This window comes from Eschrichtius robustus, chromosome 1 (assembly GCF_028021215.1).
Source record: "Eschrichtius robustus isolate mEscRob2 chromosome 1, mEscRob2.pri, whole genome shotgun sequence".
Taxonomy (NCBI): domain Eukaryota; kingdom Metazoa; phylum Chordata; class Mammalia; order Artiodactyla; family Eschrichtiidae; genus Eschrichtius; species Eschrichtius robustus.
In genome coordinates this window covers 146,252,333-146,269,558 of record NC_090824.1, presented here as the reverse complement: position 1 = coordinate 146,269,558, position 17,226 = coordinate 146,252,333, and the positions used below count along the sequence as shown (strand labels likewise).

Genomic DNA, 17,226 nt, shown 5'->3' with positions numbered 1-17,226 from the left:
GGGAGAAAATATTTCTATACAACTTCCAACTCAAATATACTTACATGTGTATAAAAACATTTATGGATTAAATAACATCTTGAAATACATTCTGAAGTAAAAGATACAAATCTCTTCAATCAAATAAAGATAGCTCTTCTGTTTTCAGGTTTCTCTCCTATGGGTTCTGAGATAGCACGTTCTTCTTCTTCAGACTGAGCCTTTGCATATTCTTTTGTGTGCATCTGATATACCTAAGAAAGTGGGAGGTATCCTGACATCTGTTTCCCTTTATGGTTAAGTACTAGAAAAAGATAGAGTTAATTGACACTGTTATCTAGACAATATCAGGAGAGAAATTGAAGACTCCTCATTGAGGCTCTGAAATTCACTAGGTTATTTATTAATTTATTAATAAATAAATTATTGGATCATGTGTCTCAGGGAGCTTACCATGTAATTAATAGGCAGTTATTATAAGGTGTACTGAGAGTACAGGTTACTGTGGGAGCAGCAGTCGTGATCCTGGAAATGATAGCTAAGCTGAATCTTTGAGGATGATTAGTTATAAATGTAGAGATCATAGTATTCTAGGCAGGAAGAAAAACTTTTTTAAGACCTGGAGCCAAGGAAGACAGCAGAACAAATCCTCTGAACTGTTATGCTGGAATACAGAGTTAAGAGACGGGAGAAGTGGTAAAAAATGTAGTTGGAATTAGAAAGCTAGAACCATATAGTGAAAGGCCTTGACACTACTGAAAAGTCCCTGGTTTTCTCCTGATAGACATAGGAACTAATGAAAGGTGTTAGGCATAGAAGTGACATGAGTCATAGTCTGTCCACTTTTCTACCACAAAGTATTGTATAAACCTATATATTCTGTTTTAAATACAAGGAAGCATGCTCCTGGTTCATGGTAGGGATGGATGAATAGATGAACTGCCTCTGACTGAGTCTTCTCAGAAGGCAGAATGAGCAAAATTCTGCTATTTTGTTGAAGTACTCCAATGAAGCAGTTTTTAGAATCAATGTGAATTTTGTTTTTTTTGTTTTTTTTTTTTTAAATCTGAGAATCGGGTCCCAGACTTAATTAGTATGTTGCAGAGCAGTTTAAATTTATTTATTTATTTACTTTTGTCAGTGTTGGGTCTTCGTTTCTGTGCGAGGGCTTTCTCTAGTTGTGGCAAGCGGGGACCACTCTTCATCGCGGTGCGCAGGCCTCTCACTATCGCGGCCTCGCTTGTTGCGGAGCACAGGCTCCAGACGCGCAGGCTCAGTAATCGTGGCTCATGGGCCCAGTTGCTCCACGGCATGTGGGATCTTCCCAGACCAGGGCTCGAACCCGTGTTCCCTGCATTGGCAGGCAGATTCTCAACCACTGCGCCACCAAGGAAGCCCCTGAATTTTGTATTTTATTCATTATATCTTACACGTGTCCTTAAAAAAAATTTTAAGAAATGTTAGTGGGAATAGTTTACAATCCTCGCTCCTAGGATAATTTGTGAGAATTAAAGGGCATAATGTACAAAAACCACTCACTGTATGTTAATGAATGTTTATTGTTTTTGTTATCATTTCAGCTTGTAGCACTACCTTCTACCCAGGTGCCCATCTTAGAAACCTAGGTATTCAGCTGTTCCCACTCATTTGCCCGTACATACTGCATCTTTTAAATGTTTCTTGCGTCAGTTTCCTCTTCTTTCCTGCTACTTCTTCATTCTTTGCCTGGTCTGTAATAGTAGTCATCACTTAACTGGATTGCCTGCCTCCAGTTTTGCCAACTTTGGTCCCAGTTTCGAAAATGGAATTACCATAAAGGCAGATTTGACTTAGTCACTGACCTGCTTAAAACCCTTTAGTGACTCCTGCTGCAAGTGTTCTTATCTAGTGGTTTGTGAATAGTGTGTGAACATTCTGAAACTTTTTGCCAGATGGAGTACATGTGCATGCATTTTTATGTGGAGAAAGTTATTAGCCTTTGTAAGATTACTCCTCTGCTGGCTAAAATCTGAATTTCTTATCATGTCTTATAAAGTCTCCCATAATTTGGCTTCTCCCTGCGTCTTCATATTTTTTGAGTTCTTTGAACTTTTTACTGTTGAACTGCTTCCAGTTGTCATAAGACCATGTTCTTAGGCTCTTCTGCCTTCACTCACTCATTTCCCTCTTATCTCAACCGGTCTTCCCACCCTTTGTGTTGTCAGTTCCTAGTCATCCTTTGTGATTCATCTTGGCTAAATTGCCTCTCTTTATATTGCCTTACCTCTTGAGTCCCTATGATGTTAAAATCTTCTGGCTTTTTTTCCCTTTAAACAGTAAGTTCCTTGAGGAAAGAGCCCATATAAAAATAGCCATAGGAGCTGGAATAGTACTAGTTTCTCAAGCAAAGTTTCAACTATACTGAAGGAGACATTTGGAAGTCATCAGGTGTTTCTAAAACCTTGAAAGATGAAACTGTCCAAAGAGGAATACAAAAGAAAAAGTGTCTAATGGCTGGTCCCTGGGGAGTATAATAAGCATTTCTAGATTAGGAAGGGAAGTATCTGAAGAACAGCCAGGGAGAAAGGAGGAAATCAGGAAATAGTGTCCTGAAAACCCACAGTCAACAATTTCCAAAAGGCCTACATTTCGCAGCAAGGTTAAGTGAAATAAGGAGTGAAAAGTGGTGACTTGGTGAGAACAGTCTCTATATTACTGGATACAGGGTGCTGTAAGCCTTGACGTTATTTCCTACACACTGTTACTCTTTTTCCACTAATGCTTCTGGACTGTTTCTGTTATTTTCTCAGTATAAGAATCCCTATTCCTTTGAGGCTGTGCTTTCTGGCTGTGTCATCTTCTCTCTCCATTATCTAGTTATCTCCCAGGCCTTTTGAAGAACTCATACTTTTGTACTCTGCTGCAGATCCCCTGCTGTCTTTGTTTACATGGGTAACCTCTAACAACATCTCAGTTCCCCACCCATTTTATCTTCAAAAACCTTCACCACTGCTTCCTGCTCCTTCCCATTCCCATAGGCATACCAGTCTGAACTGTTCTGCCCCTGAAACCTTTAATTAAAACACCCGCCTCTGGTTGCAGACTTTGTGAGCTTTCTTACTTGCTTTCTGTCATCCCATCTGTCCTTCCTTGTCTTTGAGAGATGTCCCTTGGCCCCTCTACTATCTTCCAGCCTCAACCCTCTGGTTCCTGTACTCCTGACATAGACTGTTGAGCCCAGAAGATTGAATAGATTGTATTCCATAGGTTGCCTTTTCACTCTGTTGATTGTTTCCTTTGATATTTCTTATTTTTAAGTTTGATATAGTCCCATTTGGCTATTTTTGCTTTCATTGCCTATGCTTTTGGTGTCATATCAAAGAATTCATTACCCAAATCCAGTGTCCTGAAACTATCCCACTATGTTTTCTTCTAGGAGTTTCATAGTTTAAGGTCACATATTTAGGTCTTTAATCCATCTTGAATTAACTTTTATATTGTATAGTATAAGTTAAGGGTCCAACTTCATTCTTTGCGTGGGGATATTCAGTTTTCTCAGCACCATTTGTTGAAGAGACTGTTCTTTCCCATGTATACCCATGGCAACTTGTTGAAGATCATTTGACTGTATGTGTAAGAGTTTATTTCTGTATTCTCTGTTGTGTTCCATTGGTCTGTATGACTTGTCTTTATACCAGTACCATACTGTTTTAATTACTGTAGCTTTGTAAAGATGTTTTGAAATCAGGAATTGTGAGGCCTCTGACATTGTTTTTCTTTCTCAAGATTAGTTTTGCTATTTGGGGTCCTTTGAGATTCCATACGAATTTTAGGATTTTTTTTTTCTATTTCTGAGAAAATGCCATTGGGATTTCAGTAGGGATTGAATTGAATCTGTAGATTGCTTTGGGTAGTATGGACCTTTTAACAACATTAACTAAGTCTTCCAATCCATGAACACAGGCTGTCTTTCCATTTGTTTGTGTCTTCTTTAGCTTCTTTCAGAAATTTTTTGTCATTTTCACTGTAAAAGTCTTTTGCCTCCTTGGCTAAGTCTGTTCATAAGTATTTTATTTTTGATGCTGTTGCAAATGGAAATATTTTCTTAATTTCCTTTTCAGATTGTTCATTTTTAGTTTATAGAAGCACAACTGATTTTTTTAAAAAATAAATTTATTTATTTATTTTTAGCTGTGTTGGGTCTTCATTTCTGTGCGAGGGCTTTCTCTAGTTGCTGCGAGCGGGGGCCACTCTTCATCGCAGTGCGCGGGCCTCTCACTGTTGCGGCCTCTCTTGTTGCGGAGCACAGGCTCCAGACGCGCAGGCTCAGTAGTTGTGGCTCACGGGCGTAGTCGCTCCGCGGCATGTGGGATCTTCCCAGACCAGGGCTTGAACCCGTGTCCCCTGCATTGGCAGGCAGATTCTCAACCACTGCGCCACCAGGGAAGCCCCACAACTGATTTTTGCAAGTTGATTTTTGTATCCTGCAACTTTACTGAATTCATTTATTAGTTCTAACATTTTTTTTGTGGGATCTTTATGGTTTCCTGCATATTCATGTCATCTGTGAACAAAGATAATTTTGTTTCTTCCTTTCCTATTTGGATGCCTTCATTTGTTTTTCTTGCCTGAATGTTCTGACTAGGATTGCCAGTACTATGTTGAAAAGAAACGGTGAGAGTGTGCATCCTTCCCTTGTTCCTGATGTTAGAGGGAAGGTTTTCAGTTTTACACCATTGGGTATAATATTGACTGTGGGCTTTGCTTATATGGACTTTATTATGTTGAGGTAATTTCCTTTTGTGTCTAGTTTGACTTTTTGTTTTGAAAGGGTGTTTGTCAAATGCTTTTTCTGCATCAGTTGAGATGATCATGTTATTTTTGTCCTTCATTTTGGTAATTTGCTGTATGACATTGATTGATTTTCATATGATGAAGCATCCTTACATTCTAGGAATAAATCCCACCTGGCGATGGTGTATAATCCTTTTCAGGTGTTGTCAAATTCTACTTGCTAGTAATTTATTGATTTTTGCATCCATATTTATCAGGGATATTGGCCTGTATTTTTCTTGTCTCGTAGCTCTGTCTCATTTCAGTATCAGGGTAATGCTGGCCTCATAGGTAAGTTTGGAAGTGTATCCTTCTCTTCATTTTTTGGAAAGAGTTTGAGAAGGATTGGTGTTAATTCTTCTTTAAATCTTTGGTAGAATTCTCCAGTGAAGCTATCTTATCCTGGGCTTTTGTAGAAATATATTCATTTTTTTCTAGGTTATTCAATTTGTTGGTGTATACTTGTTGTTAGTAGTCTCTTATGATTCTTTTTATTTTTGTGGCATCAATTATAATTTCTCTTCTTTCATTTCTGATTTTGCTGTTTGAGTCATTTCTCTTTTTTCTTGGTCTAGCAAATGATTTGTTGATTTTCTTGAAATTCTCCAAAAACAACTCTTACTGTCATTGATTATTTTTTCAGTTGTCTATGCTCTATTTCATTTCTCTATAATCTTTGTTTCCTTCCTTCTGAGTTAGTCTGTTTTTCTGGTTACTTGAGGTCTAAAGTTAGGTTATTGATTCAAGGTCTTTTTTCTTTTACAATGTGGGTGTTTACCACTATAAACTTCCCCAGTACTGCTTCTGCTGCATCCCATACATTTTGGTATGTTGTGTTTCATTGTTGTTTGTCTCAAGATATTTTCTAATTTTTCTTCTGATTTCTTCTTTGACCCATTGGTTGTTCAAGATTATGTTGTTTAATTTCCATAAATTTGTGGATATTCAAGTTTTCCTTTTGATTTTGATTTTTAACTTCATTCCATTGTGGTTGGGAAAGATACTTGGTATGATCTCCGTCTTCTTAAATTTTGTTAAGACTCATTTTGTGGCACGACATGTGCTCTTTCCTAGAAAATGTTTTATGTGCAACTGAGAAAATGTAGATTATGCTGTTGTTGTGTGGAGTGTCATTTATTTGTCTGTTAGGTCCATTTGGTTTATTATGATGTTCAGGTCCTCTGTTTCCCAAGTGATTTTCTATCTGGTTGATATATCTACTATTGAAAGTGAGGTACTGAAATGTCCTACTGTAATTGTGTTACTGTCTATTTCTCCCTTTGATTCTGTTAATGTTTGCTTAGTATGTTTCAGTGCTCTGCATATATATTTATAATTGTAGTGTTTTTCTGGTGAATTGACCCTTTTATTATTATATAATGTGTCCTTTGTTTCTTTTGACAGTTTTTGACTTTATTTTCTTATATATAAATATTTTCTTTATTTTCTGATCATATGTATCTCTTCTCTCTTTTGGTTATATTTGCATAGGATGTTTTTTCTGTTCTTTCACTTTCAGTTTGTGTATGTCCTTGTATCTAAAGTAACTCTTGTAGACAACATATAGTTGAGTCTTTTCTTTTTTAAATCCATTTAGCCAATCTGTGTCTTTAGATTGGGAGTTTAATCCATTAACATTTAAAGTAAGTACTGATAGGGAACGACTTACTATTGCCATTTTGTTAATTGTTTTTTGTATATATTGTAGTTATTTTTTCCCCTCTTTTTCTCTGAGATGCCTTCCTTTGTGTTTTGTTAATTTTTTTTTGTAGTGACATGCTTTGATTCCTTTCTTTCTTTTGTGCATCTTCTATAGGTATTTTCTTTGTGGTTACCATGGCAATTACATAAAATCTTACAGTTGTAATGAAGTATTTTAAACTGATAACAATTTCAGCTGCATACAAAAACTTTACTTCTTTACGTCTCTCCCCTTTTTGTTGATGACACAAATCACACCTTTTTATATTTCATATCTGTTGACATATAGTTGAGTTTTTAAAATGTTTTTATATTTTAACTCTCTACCTGAATTAAAAGTGATTTACTCACCACCATTACAATATTACAGGATTCTGTATTTGTCTATAAATTTACCTTTACCAGAAAGCTTTATATTTTCATATACTTTTATGTTGTGTTTTGTGTCCTTTTGTTTCAAGTTGTAGGACTCCCTTTTGCATTTCTTGTAAGGCAGGTTTAGTGGTGGTGAACTATCTCAGCTTTTGTTTATGCTAGGAGGTCTTTATATCTCCTTCATTTTTAAAGTCAGTTTTGCCAGATAATAGTGTTTTGGTTGGAAGGTATTTTTCGTGAATATGTCGTCCCACTCCTTTCTGGTGTGGAAGGTTTCTACTGAGAAATCTGCTGATAGCTTCCTTGTACATGACCAGTAGTTTCCATTTTGTTGCTTTCAAGATTTTCTCTTTATCTTTGGCTTTGGATAGTTTGATTATAATGCATCTTAGTATGGGCCTCTTTTGGTTCATCCTAGTTGGAGTCCTCTGAGCCTCTTAAAATTAGATACCATTTTTTTCTTCCTCATATTTGGAAGGCATTTAGCCATTATTTTTTCAAATAAGCTGTCTGCTTCATTCTCTTTTCTCCTGCTGGTATTCCCCTAATGCATATATTGGTCATCTTGATGATGTCCCATAAGTCCCTTAGGCTTTCTTCATTTTTCTTTTTTTTCTTTTTCTTCTTTTTTCCTTCTGACTCAAGAATTTCAAAGACCTGCCCATCAGGTTCATTGATTCTTTTCTTTTGCTTCATCAAATCTGCCATTACCTCTTGAGAATTTTTCAGTTCATTTATTGTATTCTTCAACTCTAGAATCTTTGGTTCTTTATATATATATTTTTTGATATTCTCATTTGTTCATGTATCATGATTTCATCTAGTTTTCTCTTTGTGTTCTCTTGTAGTGCTATGAGTTTCTTTAAAGCAGTTAGGCTGAATTTTTTGTCATTTAATTCGTAGAGCTCTGTTTCTTTAGGTCATTTTCTAGAACTTTATTTTGTTCATTTGACTGGGTCATGATTCCCTGTTTTTTTATGTGCCTTATTTTTTTGTCGTTATTGATGTGGATTTTGCATTTGGAAAACAGCTTCTCTCCCAGTCTTTATGGTCTGGCTTCATAGAGGAGAAGATCACCATCATTCAGCCTAGCTAGAGATTCTTGGTACCTCTAAAACCTTTTAGGGAGTGCATCTTCTCTGGACTTGTGCTTGTAATTTCCCAATTGAAGAGGTTTATTGGTTTTTTTTCAAGAGCTTATAGTCTTTTGCCTTCTCTTGTGTCTTTCTGTAGCACTTAAGGTTCTCTGAGGCTACAGCAAGCCAGAGAACTGTCTTTTGTTTTTCCTAGGCATCCAGTCAGTGTATGCTAGTTCCATCAGTTTTCTGAGTTAGGCAAGACAGAAAGTAGTTCTTTGGGCAGCCCCCTTGAGAATGTTGGACATAATTCTTCTCTTTTTTTTTTTCTGTTTCCAAGGGTGATGCTGCAAGTTGGGCTTTTCATCACTATTGTGAACTGTGCCAGTTTGAGGAGGGGTTGAGGCAATTGATATGAAACAACTTTTCTTACACATTTCTGGCTGGTTTAGGCTTTGAGCTTGCCTGAGGTACTGCAACTTTCTAATTGGTTTTGGAGGTTTCTTAAAAGGTTTTGGGATCACATGTAAGTCAGAGTTTCTGTGGGGGAATCAGTTCTGGTGCTTCTTTTTTCTCCGTCATGCTGTCCTTTCTGGTTGGCTGGTTAGTTTTTTTATCTTTGTTCAGATAGATGTAGTAATTCTACAGTTCAGTTGATAGGAATGCACCTATAGGCTCATTTATCACCTATACAAAGCTAACTTTGATGTGTATTGAATAATCTTTAGTATAAATTCAAAGTTAAGTCTTAAGAATTTTCTCACCCTAACACTGAAAGAACTCTAGGTGTTTCTCAACAGTATATATAAAAGCTCTTAAGTTTTTAAATAACTCCAAGGTTTTCTCAGCTCCCTAACCTCCTAGAAAAGATTATTTTATAAGAGTGATCCAGCTATCTAGAATGCAAAATAGTCAGCCAACCAGATCTTTATCACAGAATTTACAGCATATTGCCTGATCCATGGTAGACACTCAGATGTATAATTAGTCAAGGTACAAGTTTTGTCTTGATTGTCTTTGAATCAGAAATAAAAGTCAAAGACCATATTTCATGATCATCACAGAGAATTAGTAGTTGCGCTACACTAATGCCAGCATGTACTTTGTATTCCTTTCCCTTTAGGATCTTAATTGGAGGGAGGTGGATGGATATATTTTGTATTTTGTTTATTCTTCATTCTAAAATGTCACACTGTTTTAAAAAACAAAAAGTTTTTTTAAGGTGAGTAATTTTGAATAAATATTTAGTTCTACAGTTGTGTTTACTGTATAACAAACTCTCTAGGCATTGAGATTAAAGCCTCAATAAAAGAATACTGAGGACTTATTATTACAGTAAACATATTTCTGACAGTAAAAAAATAACAATTTAAATAAAAACTTATTTTTGTGAAAACTGTATCTTATTCTATAGTTAATGGCTTGTTGCTTGGATCATGGTAATAATGAGTTCACAATTGAAATAATCTAATAATTCACTCAAATCCATTGTAATAGACCCAACCTTAAACCTGATCGTGGCTGTGTCACAGATGTTTTTTTGTCGGATCTATTTCTGTAAGGCCTAATACTATCTAGGATAACATTGGTCGTTCTTAAAATTTTTTTATGTTAAATAAAACTTTGGGGAAGGGGGTGGAGGATTTACAAAGGCAACATCCTAGAAGGAACAAAGCTGTTCTACTTTCTTTGAGGCTAGTAAGCAGTGGTTATTAGCTTTATAGACTGATTATATAAGCCTTGGGCCCTTTCTGTTTTATCTTTGGCCTCTTGATTCCTCACATCTTCATTTGACTTCATTTTCAATTAAAGCCCCTCTACTTAACATTCACATGTTCTTTTGATCTTTGCCTTTTTATCTCTTTTCATTATTCTGTACTTCCTCCACCAATAGTTCTTATGTTGCACATCACAGTTACTATTTCTTTTAAGTTCTGTCGTTTTGTATTATAATTAGTCTTGTTTGCTCACTGTTCACTGATACATCTTCACTTTCTGACAGTTGCTTTTTTTTTTTGGCCACGCCATGCAACATGCAAGATCTTAGTTCCCCGACTAGGGATCAAACCCATGCGCTCTGCGTTGGGAGCTCGGGGTCTTAGTCACTCGACTGCCAGGGAAGTCCCCTGACAGTTACTATTTTTATTTCTTCATTTTCTTCGTTCTTGTATTCATTGTTTATTTTCCAACTTCCTACTAAGTTCAATTTAAGATCATTTTCCACTTCCATCTCTTATATTGTTGGCAGCCGTTTCAGTGGTTCTGATTCCAGTGGTTTGCCATTGGTATAGGAACATTAAACATACTTTCCTAGTATTTGTTTCCTTGACAGGCAAATTAAGTTGCTGTGCATAATGTGGTCAGAGTTTAACTCTTGTATTTATCATTATTATTATAGGGTTTTGTTTTTTTGTTTTTGTTAAGTACCGGACTGTTCCAAAAACAGAGTCGGCAAATGTGGTATTAGTACCATTGATGATGTTGACATTGGTTTTCCTTTTCCTCCCCTGATGGCTGAAACCATTTCCTCTGCCATTTGATCTGCTGTCTAAAAAGTTACAATATGGCAACAGTATTTTCCCCCAGTGTTTTACTTTGAAAACTTCAAAACATGCAGGTAAATTGAAAGAATTGCACAGTTGATGCCATACGCCTGTCATCTAGATTCTACCTTTAATATTTACGGTGCTTTATCATATATCCACCTTTCTATTTATCAATCCATCTTTTTTCCCCCATACATTTCAAAGTTAATTGCTGACATCAGTACACTTCCCCCTAAGGTGAAACCATTTTTAAAAGATTTCCACCAAGTTTTCTAGAGTAACTCTGGCTCTCCATATTATTATTCCACAGAACATTTATTTGTAGGACTGTCTCATTGATTCAGTCATAGAAATAAAAGAAGTCAATGGAAAGTATTACCTGTGTAAGTAATCTCAAGAGCGTTGAGAGCGCTATCACTAAATGGTTTCACTTGACTTGATAAGAAAAAATCCCTTTATAAAAAATCAGTATATTATAAAGTATAATATAAAGTATAATACTTGGTTTGTTTTTTACATAGAAGAAAAGGCAGTGAGATGTGAGGAAATTATAGAAAGTTAGCCATAGCCCCTCTTGGGATGGTTTTGAATGACAGATAAGGTGTCACTAAAGGGACCCCGTTGGGAAAAGACATCTCTTCATTTCTTTCCTTTTTTCTATTTCATTTTCTTCCTCTTTTTCTCTCCTCGTCTCTTCTTTATCTTTCTTTTTCCCTCTTTCCTTTCTTTTTTGAAATCATACTTGAGGGAGTTATACATTATACTGCATAAAATGATTTGCTGAGGGAAAAGAAAGAGTAGGAGGCCATGTGATTGGATGGAAGTGTCACTGGAGGGCAGAAAGCACAGTCTCTAAATTAAGAGTTGGGACATTTTTTCTGTAAAGGCCAGGTGGTATTTATTTTAGGCTCTGCAGGCTGTACAGTCTCTGTTAAAACTACTCAGCTCTGCTGTTGTAATATGAAAACAGCAGTAGACAATATGTAAATGAGTGAGCTTGGCTGTGTTCTAGTAAGACTTTGTGGATGCTAAAATTTGAATTTCATGTAATTTTTACATGTCACAAAATGTTATTCTTATACTGACTTTTTCAACCATTTAAAATTTAAAAACCAAACAAGCTATAAAAAAAAGGTGGCATGCTAGATTTGGTCCATAACCTATGATTTGGCAACTCGATGTATAGGGTTTAATCTTGTACAGGTTATTTACCAAAATGTCATTATTAATGTACATATTCCCAATGTAGAGGCTTTTTTATGTGCTCTAAATTAGATGGGGATACAGAATTATATACAGGTAATTCAAGGTGTCACTGAAGTGAGGAAAGAAGAAAAATGCTTGGTGTGGTTGATTCCACTAATAACACGGAGGTTCTGTCTTGGCCTCCTTTCAGTCCTGTTTCATCAGTCTAGCTGCCGTTTCTAAGTCTTGGGGCAGCGAAGCAGATCAAATAGAGGGGCCTACTTTTATATTAAATCTACCCTTAGTGGTATTAAAAGCCCAAGTTTTGAGTCAAACCTGGGTTCAGATCTCTTATTAGATATGTGACTTGTTAGGTAACAGCTCTGAGCATCAGCAGAATGCAGGTTAATATAGTTAATCATAGACTTGTGAGGATGCTAATAAAAATTGTAACAATAAATGGTGGCTAACTATGTGCCATAAGTTTAATGGTGCTTACTATGTGCCATGCAGTGTTCTAAGCACTTTTTATATATTAACTCATTTAATTCTCTCACAGCCATAATAATTCTGTATGCCATCATTTTTAAGATGAGGAAACTGAGACACAGGAAGTTAAGTAAACTCATTCAAGGTCGCATAGTTAACAAGTGACGGAGCCAGCATGTGAACTTGGGCAATCTGGCCTCAGAGTGTGAGCTTTTAACTTCTAGGGTTTATTGTCGTCTAAAGCGAGAACATCTGTAAGCCTAGCACGTAGGTCTTCAACAAATTATAGATATATTAAATTTACAGAATATAGTGCTACCTGTTCCTCAAGAAACTTTTGTGTTTTGTGTGATACCAGATATGCATAAATTTGAGATTCAAATTATGATTTTTCAGAAGGCATTTTACTTTTTCAATTACACATTATTTATGGGATTTTTTTTCCATAAAAGTTTTTAGTACTACTATTGTTAAGAATTATTTTGAAATGTATCACCTTCTGTAAGACAATATAGTAGAAACGACTTAGACTCTGAAGCCAGAAGACCTCTGGACTCCTGCTCTCATCCTAGTTCTGCACTTTGCTTTGTGCGACCTTGGATATGTGATTTGACTCTTTCAGTTCTGTCTCCTTTTTTGGCTGTGGACTGAAGATCATCCTCAAAGTCATGGGATTCAGATGAGATAACCTGTGTAAAAGTCCCTTGCAGTGTGTCCAGTATGTTACCAGGCATTCAACAAATGATAGTTCCTTGCTCACCTCCCTATTAACAGATTTAGAACTGAAAGGAGTCTTAAAGATGGGAAACTGAGGTCCAGAGTTGTTCAGATAGTACAGCTACTTTGATTCTTAAAGCCGGTTTTCTGATTTCTCAGTCTTGTTCTGTTTTTAATGTTCACACTTGTTTATGTATTACATTCAGAAGCATTATGTGTATGACCAGTATTTTTTTGGTTTGTTTGTTTTTTTAGGACAATAAGAAAAATAGCTAGACTGTTTTGGTATTTTGATTTTTGAAATTAATCTTTAAAAACTCATACGGACAATTTAGTAAACCCTGAGGCCATTCAAATCACGTATATGAAGTTTTGAAACCACTAACATTTTCCCCTTTCATATTCATTAATTTTAATATATAAGTAACATGTTATAGAAAAAATAAATTGCAAACAAAATGATAGAATAATTTAAAAAACTCATTCAATCACATTATTCAGGGAAATGACTGTTGACACTTTGAAATAAAAATGGCTTCATATGACAGTACTTTGTAACAGACTTTTACAATTAAAAGATCAATTAGTGATCTATGCCAAATTCATATCTTGATAATTTTTGTTTATTCCACTGTGTGAATGGTTATCAGTTCATTTTAGTAATCTATTTTTGGGCATGTCAATTTTTTTCCAGGTTTTGTAGAAACAAAATTGTCCTATTATTTTCACCCAAAATGGGATCTTTGATTCATATGGTTCATCCTCTGATTCATTTTTAAGACTTTTGATAAAAGTTCATAATTTTCTTCCAGAAAGGAAATACATACTTATTTACATTCTCACTAGGGAAAGCTATTGCATTTTGGAAGAATAGCAGTGTATGGTATAAACCTTATAAATTCTATATTTCTTTTTCTTCACATGTTGTCACTTAGTATTTTGCACAGTGATATATCTGAAATAGTATGTTTTAATTTTCAGGAGTGGAATTGTTTATAGCTACATATAATAAAATATCTAAGTGCGTTTTGTGGGTTTTTCTTTTTTCTCTGTTCGCATGCATTGAGTGGTAAATTTGCATGGAACATATGAAAAACAGAGCACCAGAATGAATTGAATGTGTTTGAGTTATTACTGTTTGTCACTTACCTTGATAGTTTAGAGACAGAGTCCTACTTTTGAGACAAAATTTGACTTATTAGTGTGTCGCTTATTTGTCTTCTTGTTAGTTGTTCAGTTTCTCATGATTAACAAGATGTATCTCATGATTAACAAGATGTATCTCATGATTAACAAGATGTAAACTCTAATGCCATTTGCCATTTAGTCCTACATGTTTGTGAGATCATTGTAGGAACACTTTGAGAATTAAATTAGGTAAATTATTTTTTAAATTGTTTTGATTATTTGTAGTTTTTATTCCTGTATGTCTATTTGGAAACAAAAGGAATAGCTATGAATTATGTTTTTTTGGATCCAGTAGACTACTCAAGTTATGGTGATCTCATATCATCAATAGTAGAAGTATAGATCTTAAGAGTTGGAATAAGCCATAGAGATAGAAATGTAGTCCAGCTTCTTGCTTGATGAAATAACCCCTTCTTCAGTATCCTTCCTAGGTCTGCTAGAACAGCCATAATGGAACATTAATTCACATACTTTATGTTCACAAAGTAAGAAGAATATAAGATTTTGCTCTAAAAGGAATTTAAAATATTCCATGTTCCTATGACATGGTATTAATGAGGAAGTTTAATGATACCTTTTGGGTTCAAAATTGTATGTTTTGAGCCACTTTCTTATAATATAACATAAGGTTTGGATATTTTATTTATAAATTTCTTTTTAAATCTCCCATATAGTAGATAATGGGGGGGGGGTGTCCTTCTTTGTTCCACATAGAAGTTCTGTGTTAACTATAAGTCAAATATTTACAGACTGTTGAAACAAAATGGTGATTATATAAAGGAAAGCTGGATTGATACTTTAAATAGACTCTCATTTTCTTAATGTTAATTTTTAAAGTGATAAAATACTAAAACTCTTAGTCATAAAACTTGTGATTTTCAGCTGTGGTGCTAAACAATTGAAGCACATCAAACAAGCGCCCCTCCACTGCACCCCAAACCAAAGGAAAGCATATTCTATTAAAACAATGATTTTTGACAAGCATTGGTATTCTTTATCATATGTCTTAGGAAATAAGTATCAAATATTTCACCAGTTAAAAGTTTTGTGTAAATAGTGTATCTCCATTTTCTATACCTCATCTTAATATGCAGGTTTATTACTTCAGTGCTTGACTAACTTCTGCCTTGCTGATGATCTGTTGAGCTTTGTACCTGAGAGCTCTACTAATCACTGTGCTTATTGTTTGAATGTTTGGTACAGGAAGCGAGCAGCTGCAAAACATCTAATAGAACGCTACTACCACCAGTTAACTGAGGGCTGTGGAAATGAGGCCTGCACGAATGAGTTTTGTGCTTCCTGTCCAACTTTTCGTCGTATGGATAACAATGCAGCAGCTATTAAAGCCCTTGAGCTTTATAAGATTAATGCAAAACTCTGTGATCCTCATCCCTCCAAGAAAGGAGCAAGCTCAGCTTACCTTGAAAACTCTAAAGGTGCCCCTAACAACTGCTCTGACGTGAAAATGAACAAGAAGGATGGACAAGGAGCAAGAGATGATTTTAAAGGTAAGATGTTCTATTTTTAATTGAGAATTTTGGACTGAAAACCACATTGGAGATTTTCAAAATGTGTGAGGTGTTGCTGTTTGCTTTTTTTGTCTCATTTTGTGACCTTAGGACATGATAGTATAGTGGAATCGATTTTTTATTGTGATAGAGGACAGAACTAGTAACTGAGTTAATGATTTCACTCTATTTTACTGTTCCGATGATCTCTAATTAGAAGCAGATTATATTCCCAAAAGTTCCTTTGCTAATGGATTGATTAGAAATTTTAAATATTTTCCACTAGGAAAAATGTATTAAGTAGTAGTTAATAACCTAAACTAGGCCACAAAGTCATTTAGATGTTAGAATAGCTGGACTAAATATCTGGCATGCATTTTGGAACCCGAGCACTATACAGTGGAAGTAGCAGAAAGAGGAATCAGTGATCTTTTTCTGTTTCTGAAGGCAAGGCAAAATGTTGTTAATAGTTACCTGAGAAATAATCAATTTTTCTTCCTAATGTATTCTTCCTGTATCCTGCTCACCTTCTCCCAGGCATTTGGCACACTCATACTGCCAAGAATCATTACCTAACAATGGTAGTCTTACCCAAGCCTTATTTTTCTTTCTAAATGATCCTGTATTCCAAAACTTTTAAAACTTTTTTTCTTTTTAATAAACTTCAAGCTTTCTTTCTCCCAGTGAAGGCAAATCGGTATTAGAAACAAGTTAATCAGATTTTTGAATGACTGACAGTCCTGCCAGAGGTAATTGTATTTTAAAAGAGGAAGCTTTTTGTTTAGAATATATAGAAGTTAGATACTACCTCTGAAGTTTTCAGTAACGTCATTTGAATCAAGTTTAAATTAATTAGTGAAATGGAATTGTGTTAATAGCTTCTACTCTGTTTCCATAATAAAACTGTTTTCATAACTTTATTGCAGCTTTATTGCATGAATATTTCTATTCCATGAATTAGCTCACACACTAGATAAATAAGTGAACGTTGTCAATATGTTAATGTGGAAGTTGCATTATACATATTTCCCCAGCAAGTGTGCACCATAAGAACAACTGTTACTGTGAATGTAGGATGTGCTGCCACAGTTGAAGGCAGCAAGCCATTTGGGGGTTATAGTACAGGATGGATGTACCCATCTTCTTTTTGGCTATGTGGTTCATTTTAGAGGTACTTATTGGGTGATTATCCCCAGTCTTTGTGTACTGTTTAAGCTCAAGTCTATATAATTTAGCAGTTCATTGTACTTTCTTCCAATATACTACACTCTTTCCCCCTGCCCCCTTTTTCCTGCAACACCTGTATTTACTATAGTATATTTTTACTAGGAATTATAAATATAGTAACTGCACTAGTACTTTTATTTCGAGTGTTAATTATATATGTTAGCTGTAGTTACAAAGTTTCAGGTGTTGAATAGTCTGCCCCAAACTCTTTTCGCATAAGAATTTAAGTTTAAAATTTTATAGATTAAGAGTATTTTTCAGATACACATATATCATAAAATATACAGGTATGTCATACAAAAATGTCTCATTTATTGTTTTCTCAGTAGAGTACCTCCTTTTATTGATACTCAAACGTTAATGTTTATATTTCAAAATGCAATGTTTTTTAACTAATTTACATTTATGTCTGAAAAACTCAGT

General features: G+C 35.1%; 1 protein-coding gene across 4 annotated transcripts in view; it reads left to right on the top strand.

The window, feature by feature from the left end:
• UBE3A (ubiquitin protein ligase E3A) overlaps nucleotides 1–17,226 on the top strand; it is a 91,613-nt gene that overhangs the window by 43,359 nt on the left and 31,028 nt on the right. For all 4 annotated transcript variants that reach the window (XM_068556623.1, XM_068556613.1, XM_068556596.1 and 1 more), the window contains one exon: nucleotides 15,272–15,576. In XM_068556623.1, the coding sequence (XP_068412724.1) occupies nucleotides 15,272–15,576 (305 nt within the window). The remainder of the gene's footprint in view (nucleotides 1–15,271; nucleotides 15,577–17,226) is intronic.